Source organism: Solanum lycopersicum, chromosome 8 (assembly GCF_036512215.1).
Source record: "Solanum lycopersicum chromosome 8, SLM_r2.1".
NCBI lineage: Eukaryota > Viridiplantae > Streptophyta > Magnoliopsida > Solanales > Solanaceae > Solanum > Solanum lycopersicum.
Genome location: NC_090807.1, coordinates 1,049,462 through 1,061,780, shown reverse-complemented (window position 1 = coordinate 1,061,780; position 12,319 = coordinate 1,049,462). Strand labels below are relative to the sequence as shown.

General features: G+C 35.9%; 1 protein-coding gene across 2 annotated transcripts; it reads right to left on the bottom strand.

Annotated features, from left to right (window-relative positions):
• Positions 1–70: 70 nt before the first annotated feature.
• CMT4 (DNA (cytosine-5)-methyltransferase) lies at positions 71–12,196 on the bottom strand. 2 transcript variants are annotated; one of them, XM_010326180.4, is made up of 21 exons: positions 11,163–12,196; positions 8,874–8,908; positions 8,655–8,757; positions 6,796–6,900; positions 6,568–6,687; positions 6,343–6,436; positions 5,372–5,562; positions 5,224–5,289; positions 4,900–5,148; positions 3,152–3,210; positions 2,803–2,869; positions 2,396–2,725; positions 2,206–2,274; positions 2,013–2,099; positions 1,822–1,909; positions 1,575–1,696; positions 1,396–1,497; positions 1,248–1,291; positions 1,080–1,149; positions 896–999; positions 71–448 (listed from the first exon to the last, which is right to left on the bottom strand). In XM_010326180.4, the coding sequence occupies exons 1-21, from the start codon at positions 12,114–12,116 to the stop codon at positions 280–282; spliced, it is 3,228 nt and encodes a 1,075-aa protein (XP_010324482.1). In that variant the 5' UTR covers positions 12,117–12,196; the 3' UTR covers positions 71–279. The 2 variants fall into 2 exon arrangements, with proteins under 2 accessions (XP_010324482.1, XP_069143812.1); XM_069287711.1 differs by lacking the exons at positions 71–448; positions 896–999; positions 1,080–1,149; positions 1,248–1,291; positions 1,396–1,497 and having other exon boundaries at positions 1,570–1,696; positions 2,008–2,099.
• Between the last annotated feature and the right edge of the window lie 123 nt (positions 12,197–12,319).

The following is a 12,319-nucleotide window of genomic DNA, read 5'->3' as shown; positions in this document are numbered from 1 at the left end:
GAGGTAAAGTTTGAGTGCATATCTACGTATAAAGCCAAACAACTATAAACCAAACACCAAAAATAAGCTGTTTCAGAAAGGAGAATTTATAAATATAAGAAAACAGGTTCACATTAAAGGAATGCTAGTTCATTGATCAATAAATTAATCAACTTGGCTGCCCCAGTCTAGTATCTGTTCTGTTAAATAGAAGTTCATACTAGAAAAATGGAGTAATCTGCTAAGTATCAGCAGTAGCTCCGAAATCGCCAATTGAGGAAAAAAATGATGAATATGAGCTTATGTTTGCAAGACAACAATGTCATCAATTGGAGGTGTTAAGAATGAGAAATTTGATGGCAATTTAATAAGAGGCTCATTTCCAGCTAGCCTCTGATAGGCAAGTCCAAGCGCGTACCCAAGTGCGCGACCAACAGGAACTGCTACAGCATTCCCAACTTGGCAATATCTACACCAGAGTGAACAACACAATGAAAATCAATTTATAAAGCGGTAGAAAATGCAAAACATATTTTGAGTAGTTTTGACTCGATGATAATGTAAATGGCATCAAATCATCGCGTGTTAGGAGGAATTAATTGCTAGTTCTTTACAACTTCCGAAATGTAAATGTACATGTAAGAGGAAGACAATTCAAGTTTAATGCATTTACTGCGAGGGTATATATGTATCACTTCTTTAACGAGGGGTAAATCACAAAGTTGAGGAGTATATATGTCTCGTCCCTTTTCCCTATAATGAAAGATCATAAAAATGTTTTTTTTTTCATATTCCTCTCTACATAGAGATGAAGGCTGCATTTACGTCTGTTTTTCTTATCCTGGTCTTTAAGATCTTTGATTAGTTATCGAAATCGACAAGCTACTAGAACTATTTTCATCAGAAAACAAGATACCTTTCCTTGAGAGTACCAGTAAACCTATAGAAATCTGGAAAACCTTGCAATCTTGCATACTCTCGTATGGTCAGTACTCGATCTTGCTCTGGGTGTAAGATAGCCTGAAAAATATTAAAAATCTCAGAAAATGCTACAGTTTTATATTTGCATATTCGATGGTAAGAATAACACAACAAAGTACCTGGGCGCGATGATTAGGAAACGTCACTAATGTTGCTACTGTTTCATCCCACCACAACCTTGCAAATGGCCTAAAATTTAAAAAGTATTTAATTGTCTATTGGATGTTATCAATTCAACGGAGAAAGACGAAGAGAATATGACAAGCTTATAAGAAAACATGCATAACCTCTTAGACTTTCCATGCTCAAAGTTAAAGGCACAGTCAGGAACCTATATTGCAGAAGAATGATTCCGATTAGCAAGAATCGTACATTATTTGTCTAGGTGTCATAGACAAGTACTTTTTAACAGAACAGCCGAAACAAATTGCCTACCATGGGCTTTCCGTTTGGTAGAACCTTTGGATCTTTAGTATCACGACGAGCCACATTATCCCCTCCTACAATTACACCAGGGAGGTCCCTGAAATTTGCTCCCTGCAGTGGAAATACATTACAAAGGGGGCAAACATCTGAAAAAGATTCAATTTTCAGCAATGTTACAACCGTCAAACCTTTCTACGTGGGACTAGACAAACTCGCAAGTAATCGTCCTCGTTTAGTTGGCAAGGCCGATGATCAGACAAAACAGGTTCTTTTGTTTCCTTGACTCCAGTTGATGTACAACTCAGTATCTCTGAAGGAATCATTTCCACATATAAAAATACATTCAGTTCATAGAATCTTTAGCATAAACATACATGTATTTAGCCGTAGTCCAACAAAAATAGCCATTTGAGCAAGTGTGCAGAAAGAAATTACCATGTTTAGATAATCTTATGTATTTCTGGAACTCTGTTTCAGGGGGCATCTCATATGGCCTTTCTTCACGAGTTTCATGCCATGTGACCTATAAGAAAGTACATAAATTATTCCATTAGAAAGATAAAATTCTTAATAAACGCACAACATATACCAAAATTAAGGACTTCTAATGAAAACAACAACCATACAGCTGGCATATCAGATATCGCATCACGAAGAACAAGAGCTTCCTCAAGGTCACGTGGTTGTCCTTCCTCATAAGCAACAGTATTACGCTGCAAGAAGGAAAACAACTGTTACAAATGCAGACCAGCAGTATAAAAAGCCTATAACTAAGAGAAAATAGAAAGAATGCCACGGCAGAGTAAATGTCCAAGGTACCTCAAATTCAGGTGAGGGCCAATATTTAACAATCACGTCATGCGAAGGAAGTGGAAATGGGGGCAACCTCTGAACAAGAGAGGGAACGACTGAGATTAATTATCACAAAGATATAATCACCAAGTATGAACTGGTATGGAAAAAAAAATCGTTCCTATTGAGTAAGTCTGATGATAACCGGCATACTCACCTCACTTGGAAGTGCACCCCAAAAGAAAACTCGCAATCGGAATTGTGGAAGACCATAACAACCAGCTGCCATAGTTCCAAGTCTTGCTTGGTATCTCATATGTACCAAACGGCTTAAAGCATATCTTCCAAGAGATGCTTTATCGAACCTCAATATGTCAGCAACATTTTCCATCAACACATATTTAGGCCGTAGGAATTCCACAACATCCATAAATATAATAATTTGACGATTTTTTTCATCAGACAATGGGTCATCAGTATTTCTGTGGCGATTATATCCACTGATGCCCTGGCAAGGAGGACCCCCACATATCATATCAACGTCACCCTACAAACATAATTAGTCAGGACCGGAAATCAAACAGGGATGATGACTCCAATGTCATTTAGTGATAGATAACTTACTGGTAGAGGCAGAATTTTCAACTGTTGCCCCCTTCGAACAAAATCTTTTATACTGTCTCCGCAATTTCTGATACAAAATAATTATTGCACATATAATTGAGGATGTGATGAAATGCATAACAAAATGTTAAGATCTTCTGAATTTTCTCAATCTCAGAAAAACTCAGAATTGCACTTCCTGCTTGCGTTAATTTGTCGAAAACCAAATATGATAAAGGAGAGTGTTAAGAACTTTGATATTCAGGAAGAGAAATAGTGCTTCTACTTTTAGCTAATCAAACTTTTTGAGCAACCAAAACTGAAAGATACTATTAAACGATGGAAGGAACAGCATTTAGCAAGTACTTACTTCAAGTTCTCAATTGGCTCCCAAGTATCTTCACTCGGACCATAACCTTTCCATCGCACCTATAAGAGCACTCGCAAGAAGAAACATCATGCTCAATATCAAAGTTAAGATCAAGAATCGAGTTTGTAGAATAAAACCATCAAAGCATAAACAATACAGAAAATCAAGAATTAAACCTCACTCCTCCGACCGTTACATCTTATTTCTGATGGAATTACCTCATCACATTAACATACTTCCACTATTTGGCTGTTTGGATAAATCAATTCAGTTCATTGATGATAAACCAAGGTGGTGCCAAATTTGTGTTAGTGAATGAGTGGCTCAACCACGTGTAACAACTATGTCATCCCAAAGATATTGATGTCCTCTTTTTACACCAAAAATAAATTAAATGAAAAAAAGGACTTCTTAATACATCTTATCTCCTTTTCTTCACTATGGAAAAGTTTGTTGTTCCTTTCACTCCTATATTCGCCTAAAGAAAAAGCAGATAGTATTATTTTCAACTGCCCTCTTCTCCTAGTTAATTCGTCTCAGTGTCCAACTAAAACGAGGAGATAGCTAGATTCCAATGCTGAGATGTGTACCTGCAATGCGAAGTATATGATCTGCATCTTGAGCTCTAGCCCTTGCATAAGCAACACCAGCTTTACTGCAGCTCTCTTCCTTAGTTTGTCTGTCGTTAGGAACTTAAGATGGAAACCTTCACCATGCACCAGGTAAAATTTTTTGGTATTTTGGTATCCCATACTCTTCTCTATATCTTCTTCCTAGCTAACTTCTCCAATATTTTTATGTAAAATCCAAAGCTGTGGCAAAAATGGGGGAAGCTTTCTAACCTTTTCGATCAACTTGCCTCTTCAATTCTCAGTACACATTTCAAGATTCTCTAGATAAGTTTCATCAATACGTGATCCACACTACTTGAGTAAATCCCCGAATCACATTCCTAGGACTTAAGAGTCCATGTGCCATTTTTATAAGTCCTCCAAAACAAATTAGAAGTTTACACCTTGTAGTGTGACAGAATTTGAGTCCACATCAGCTTCTCAACATTTTTGAAGTTTCCTTTGGCGAGTTTACATAAGAAGAGTGAAATTCTTTCTTTTGGATTTTTTTTGTTTGAGAAGGAAAGAAAGTGAATTTTAGGTGAGATTAGATAGATTGGCTCCTTGGATATGATGGATTGTTATGTTCTTCTAGCACGATATGTTGTAGATAGCCGAGAGAGTAGCATTTAATGTGCAATTTCTACATCACTTGTCTTTCCAGAAAACGATTCTATTTCCATCCGTAACTTCTAAAATGACATTGCCACTACCCTCTTCATATTCCTTTAACATATTTCTCCTAGGTCAAGATCTATAAGGTAATGTGATACTTCCGGATCTTCATCACCAACCTGTATACCATACTTGTTTCCAACCACTGTAGAAAATTAATTTTCTACCACTAATACACATTCTTACTAGATACACCTATTAATAGATGTGATTCTTTTTTGAAAATACAAATACATAAAAGAATGCAGTGCATTTATTGCACCACTTGATACCAGTTTGTTAGGTCAATACTGAATGTTGACGCACAAAACTTAAAAGAGTTCAATTTATTTCAAAATATAATCTTTATTCATCAATTTAGGTCAATTTTTCTTTAAGTAACTCGTGATTTTTAATTCTGGGATGTAACTATAAGTGCATTAAACTAGGACAACCAACATAATATGAAAGAAAAGCTTCTACCTTAAAATGAAGTCCAGATTTTCCGTCATTGTTGGGATCCCCGTAACATATGTCAACGAATCTTAATACCTCATATTCTCCAGAAGATGCATTGGAACCAGACTGAGAATCATCATTGTTTTCGCCTTCATCTCTGTCGTCTAGCTCAATATTAGAGCTTGTTTTGATATCACTACAGCCGTACGACTTAATTAGCTTCTCCCATCTTTTCAGTAGCTCTAGAAAATTCTCAACACCTTCATTCCTAACCTAAGAAGAATGTTAACTATGATTAAATATTACATACCGATATATATCATGTCTGCCACAAAAATAAAAGCTTACATGTGTCTGAGGATGATTCAGTTTCAGGCTATCACAGGCAGCTTTATTAAAATCAACTGCCCATTTCTATAAGAAGAAGAAACAAATGAAATTTCAGACACGTCACTTAAGAAGATAACAGACATGAATAGGATGTTTATAAATTTACCGTCACAAGATTAAGACCAGAGAGTTTTGTGCCAAGGCACAATCCCATTGACATGCCGCCACAACCAGCATATAGATCCAATAATGACAACTCCACTTTCATAGGTTCACAACTTGGTGATACCTCCAGAGGATATGTAGTGATAGGCTTATATGACACATCAACTAGCGAAGGGGAGACAGAGCTTTTGACTGAATAGGCCAAAAAAGATAAAAGTGAAGTATTAACAAATATCGGTACAGAAAATGTAGAATCAAATTAGGTATCATTACAAGCTTCAAGCAACAAACTGCTACAAGAAGTTCATTTATGATAACAAGTGGAAAATTGGATGTTTGAATATTTTTATTTCATGTACAAGTAAGCTACAAAAGGTAACTTTTTTTGGAAATTATTAACATGGTAAGATCCAAAAGGTAACTTCACATGACACTTTGAAATGCTCCTTTTGCACTAGAATAGCAACGTCAGTATCTCCTTCAATTGTGCTGAACCTACCCAATTTCACGAGCCATCACGTGGCATTAACTAATGCCATCCATTCTATGGATCAACTATAGCCGATAATTTTATGTTGTCTAAAAATAAGACCAAATACACACAACGTGTCAGTCTGACTTCTTGTGACTGAATATGCTCTTTGTAAATCTAAGATAAGATTCTCACTTTCTCATAGAATTTGTTCTTACTCACTTATGCAGCTCACATCTCATCCTTAACAAATAAAGTTAAAAGTATATATAGATCCATGTGAATAGAAATTTCTTATGGAAATTAAGGTTTAAAAGCAAAATAATGGATAGAACAGTCATGTTCCTAAACAACTGCAAAAAAAAGTTTTGAGCATCGTATGCCGCCTATTTTAATAAATATTTACTACAAAAGTTATATGTCATCAGGTGTTTTCTCCAGAAAAAACGTTGTTTGAACACACAGACCATTTCAAGATTATCTGTAACAATATAACTTACCATTATGCAACGTACGGAATGTGGAATAATCAACACAGTATTCCATGTCGTAATAAAAGTGAGCAGGTGGAACATCCTTTTTATTCAAATCATGCTTCAGCAGTAACAAAATTGCACAAGAAACCGTAAGAGCACAGTAGTCAATATAGTGAACAATGGAACAAACGAGAGTAATCACAAGCAATTTTAACAACATTTCAAAAAGAATATCAAGATGGAGCATACCCTGGTTGGTAATTCTACCACGTTAACTTTGGAAACTATGCAGTCTAGTAAATTATCATTCTCCAAAGTAGAATAGAATACGCGCTTTGGGTCATGGAAAGAAGCCGCACCTTGCAACACCTGAAAATGTTTTGTAGATAGAATGTCCAAACGAATAAATTAGAAAAGAAGGGGCTTCAAAGTACACAATACAAAGTGAAAAGAAAGTACTCTAGCAATAGTACAAACCGTATCTTCAGCTCTGAAGAACCATTGTACCCTAAAATAATCTTCCCCCTCTGTCGTCTTGAAAAACTCCAAGATCCTGCCAATATGTTTTTTCTTGCCTTCACCCTAAAGGAATTGCCCAACATTTTTCAAGACATAGCCAGATGAGTGATTCATAAAGGTCACATAGCTGGCAATGAAATTTCAACATTTTGCATCAGTTATGAAAATACTTTTTTTCTAGAAAACTTTAAAACCTGACCCTAATTGCCCTGTGAGACGTGTTGGAGATCCACATTTAAAAAATGATTTGAGTTCACACATTAGGTTGTTTGATAAAATTTTACATTACTGAGCATAATAATACCGAGTTATATCTGGCTCATATCTCACTTTTCATTCTAACTATGTTGTATGATCCTGTTGGTTGTTCGAAGCTAAAAGACGGCCGGACAAACAGCTATTTTGCATAGGGGAATTAAGACAGGCAAGGTGCTTTTACTTAACTCATGAAGGTTCATTTCTAGATAGCAAGGATAAGGAAGCAAAGGTAGAGTCCTTTAATACTATGTCTGTCATTATGTGCGACCATCTCCACAACAGAAAGTAAAAGAAAGGAAAGAACAACACATTTATACAAATAAGTCTTTATTATTATATTAGCATAAGTAGTCAACATTTTCAACTAGGGTTTTGGCATACATGCAAACATAATAAAGAAAACCAAACAAAGATAGTTAGCATATATATGAGACTATCTTTAGAAGGTATCAAAGTAAATCTCCACTAACAAAGATAAAAAACACCAAAAAATGAAAACACATTACAAAGCATCTGCAGACACTTATTTAAACCTAAGACTCCAAAGAGTCAACTGACTCTTAATAATATCTGCCACAGATGCAGGAGACTATACTTACAATAAAATCCCCTCGTTTCAGGAATGGTCCATTAGATTTTAGTTCATTGAGAACCTCGACTGAAGGAGAGCGAGTGATAGACTTGGCAGCCCAACATTCATTCTCATATAATATTGGGCTTACAACTATTCTATAGAAGTTACCTTTTCACGTGGTAGGCATCCTCCTATCACATAATACCTGGTAGCACTTCTCTATTTCGAGACTACTATTTTGATTATCTCTGTAATAACTCAATTTATTACTTCATTCTCTTAGAATAACAAGTGCAGATACTACATATGTTGTCTTATTCTGCTCATCCAAAAACCTTGCTCTCAATAGAGTTTCTCCCGTGTTCAAGCTTTTGGTTTACAGCATGGTTTATTTTGTCAATTAGCATAGTCGAAAAATGCCTACTCCATGGGACCTCATCTCGTATTTGTGTAGGTTAGCTCATCCATAATAAGGGTGAATAAGTATGGGCTCAATGTTTATCCCTAACCTAAACCCACTATTATGAGAAACTTTGTTATGTCACTCACTACTAATGATGGCTCCTTCGTCTTTTATGATATTTATAATAATTTAACATGCATTCCACTTTTCTTCAACACCTTCCAAATGATTTTTCTTGGTACTGTTATCACATGTTTTCTCTAGGTCAATAAACACCATGTGTGGTCTTTATTCCTTCTTAGTAGAATCTATTAAAAAATCTACTGGCCATAAATCAAAACTGATACTGAATCATCCTAGCAGTGTCCCTACGCTTACATTTAATCACTTTTTAACATAGTATCATCACATGACGTACGTTTAACTTTTAGATGTTCCAACAATTTCAGTTTCAACCAATTTCATGTTAGCCACCTTGATCTAAAATATAAGTTGTTGATTAATGCATAAACCAAATTATAATTGTTGAGACTAATTTCTTATAAAAGGAAGAAGAAGCTATATAGAGAGATAATAACTTACCTTTACAAATGCACAATCTCCAATATTGAAAATGAAACCAGCAACCTTAGCTTGAGCATAATGGCATTCCACATTTAATATGATTTCATCTTCTTCGCCGGAACTACAATAAAAGGCAAGCATAAACTTAAAGAGTGACGACATGCAAGAGTTTAAGAAGTTTAGAATAGGGGAACATTTTTACCACCAAAAATGACAATTTCAGATAGTATCACTCACTTTAATTTCCACCCTTGGCGCTGCGTTTTTCGATTCTGCAATTGCCAATATACATTTAAACTTAGAATGAGCAAAATTAATGACATGTTGCTCAAATATTTAAAATAATCCAGCATCACCACTTATAAGAGCACAATGTAATCAATTAAAATGGCCAACAAATAATAGTGTTAGCTTATAGGAGCTGATAAAAGGTTATTATCAGATTTTTTGGCTTATGATATCCTAAAGTCAACTACTTTTCTGTATAATCTTATACATTGCAATGAAATTTACATGCACGCATTCCTATAAAGAACCAGGAATAAAGGTTAGATATTCAGAATAGAATCCAGCTAAAAATATTTAGTTTACACTTATCATTTTCAAAATAAATAAAAAACTAGCTTATATGAGACGGATAGAAGGTTCCACTTCACTTCTTTGGCTTATGAAATCCCAACGGCAAGTTCTTATTCATTATATATAATTTTATACTTTCCAGTGAATCTTCTATGCACATTTTCCTATAAAGATAGATATCTAGGGTGTTATGTATACAAATAGAAGGATGTCTACCTGTAACGATCCGACATTTCTTTTTTCAGAAGAAAAGTTACTTCATTAATTATAGCTCACTAATTTTAACAGGTTTCATATCAAACAGGATAATTACTGAACATTTTCTCATAGTATGTATGTATATTTAATTATTCTTGAAAATACTATTTATATCATATAATGTATAAGTAAGTGAAGTACTTAAGTGGTTAGTTCGCCTAATTTACACTTTTACATGTCAGTAGGGTGATCAAGTAATTTATAAGAGTGAAGAAGTGTGGTAGTCCCATTTATTCATAGCCTACATATGAGGATATGAAATATATTTAAGTAAAAGAGTTCCTAGCTCTTTGGAAATTAAACTTTTTGCTCGAAGGGAAAGACTGGAACTTTAGATGAGCCAACAGTGAAGCTCTCGTCAATTTAAGCTTCAGGTAAAAATTTACTTAGTCAAGAGCTGTATTGGACTCAATAACAATGTAGAGTCCAAATGGAATATATGTGAGCTTAAAGAGAATCAACATATTAGTAATGATGGTCACGTCCATTTTCCAGCCAAGTAACTGCTTTAGTGGTCCTTTGAAAATGTTTTTTGTATTAAGAAGTGATAAGGTTTTAATGAATCGGTAAATGGAGGTTTCACTCATCATTTGACATCAAGATTGAAATTTGATTATAGATTTGGACTCTATGGCTTATGGACAGCACGTCCATGTAATCAAGTTCGGATTTTGGACAGTTGACCCGAGGGGCCGATTTGAGTTGATCAAGAGACGTTGACCCCGAGGTGTCATAAATTATGGACTAGTCTCCCTAGACTAATTTGAATCTGTTATTTATATTATTGAATAGATTGAGGCTACTGGAGGTCGTTTGAAGAGAAGTTGCCATTTCAAGAGAGGTTTGTGTACCGGTTATAAGACAATTGAAGTCTTGAACTCTTAGATTACTTGTTTTTCATTAAAAGGATATGATTTTTATTGTATATACGCATTTAAGCCATTTAGTTTGTCTGAATTCGCGAGCATGATCTAAAATGGATAAACTTTCAACTGTCTAAAGTAATTGCCATTTGAGTCCTTTGGTTTAATTTCGCTTGAATAGATACTTGCTATAGACATTTCTTCCACTTTATCATATCTTCAAAGAAGCATACTCTGTTAGGTCCCATTGGGTTTGGTCGGAGGTAGACGCTAGATTTATAACCGACTCGGGTAGGATTGTGGGTAAATAATACCCACTCAGGATGACAGGGTAAGACATGGACATATACATACAGGGACGGATCCGCGGTTATATTTGCTTTTAGGGGTCGTCAGAATGCACATTTATGTAAAAAAAAATCCACTCAATATGTATTTTCTAAAATCTAGAACTTGTAAACTCGAAATCCTAGCTTCGTCTATGATACTGGTGCAAGTCATCCACCAAACAGGCCTGAGTTCGATTTTCACTGTTCCCTTTCTCCTCTCCCCTCCCATTCCCGTCCCGTTCCTCACTTCCTCTTCTCAATGAGATGATCAATAGTTGCTTATAGATATAAACGGAGCAGTCCGCACTGGTTGGCTGCTCGAAGGATTACCTCAAATTGCATCCACATTTTCAAAGGCACCATTTTTATTTAGATTGGAGGCAGGGGAAGGGGATTACAAGGTGAGAAATCGAAACTTTTACCGACTGAACTACTAAGATTTCCCGTTTTAGTAAATTAAATGAAAAAAACAACAACTATGAAATCAAAGTACCAACCTTCAATTCGTATCGCCATTGCCATTGCTGTTGAGCTTCCTCTGTATCTATCGGCTCACCGATAAAACATGCATTACTCTTCTGCTTCCTCACACTTTTCTCTGCTGAACTTTTTATCCGTTTCGTTTCCGATCCTTTACTCTCATTATAATTAACACTCCCTTGTGCTTTTCTCGATCTTAAATTCTTCTCTCCCGCTGAATTGCTCTCAGCCGTTATTTTTACCGATGTTCCCGGCGATTCAGCAAAAACTGGATCTTTCCTCCGGGATCCTCGTGAATTGTTCCCTACATTTACTGAATCACTCCCCCTGGCAGCGCGTTTCCTCGACGCGCTGCTGTTCGCCGGCGTCGTCGTCATCAGAGCCAGCAGTTCCCTCTTCGTGCCGGTTCTTCCGCCGGCGGAGAGTGCACCGCACGCGCTCATCTCCGGCAGTGCTAGTTGAACTCCATTTGAGGAATCGGAATTGAACCTCGGAGATTTTCGGGTTTCTTCATCCATTTTACAACTTGCCGGTTTCCGCTTCCTCGATAGTTCCACTTGTTTTATTCCACCCTCCGATTTCCTTGAATTTACTTTTTTGCCCTTCTCCTTCGCCGTCGTTGTCCTAGCTGACAGTGATACCAATCTCGGCGACCTCCTCGTAACTTCCGCCGGAGTTTTTTTTCCGGCCAATGTAGGTGGTGATGGAAGAAGAAAAACAGTTTTTTCAGGGGAAATGGTGTCCCGATTTTTCGTCATGAATTCAGTAGCACTAGTACTGAATTTGTTGGTAGTGAATCTAGAAGATCTTCTCCTGACTGATGATGGATAAAACACTATCAATGGAACTGGTTCTTCATTTTGAGGGTAAAACAGAGCTAATTCTGATGAAGATGAAATGGGTTTGTCTTTTTGGGGAGATGGAGTAAGATTTGTTGAAAATCTTGAAGAATCATTTTGCTTTTTCGCCATTTTTATTTGGAAATTGCCAAGAATAGGTGGTGTCTTTACAGAAGAAAACAGGGGAAGAGGATTGGTCAAAATAGTATAATCTAAATATGGAATTTTAGTTAATACAAGGTTATATTTGTAAATATGTCAGCCTTTTAAGGTAAAAAAATAATTTGTTTTATCATAATTCAATTTCTATATTTGATATATATATAATCAAAAAA

Excerpts from the sequence above, each read along its gene's own strand:
- CMT4 (XM_010326180.4), bottom strand. The coding sequence starts at position 12,116 with ATGGCGAAAAAGCAAAATGATTCTTCAAGATTTTCAACAAATCTTACT. Across the intron at positions 3,211-4,899 it reads AATCTGGACTTCATTTTAAG|GTGCGATGGAAAGGTTATGG; the intron begins GTAGAAGCTTTT and ends GTGCTCTTATAG. Across the intron at positions 1,697-1,821 it reads CATAAGATTATCTAAACATG|AGATACTGAGTTGTACATCA; the intron begins GTAATTTCTTTC and ends TGATTCCTTCAG.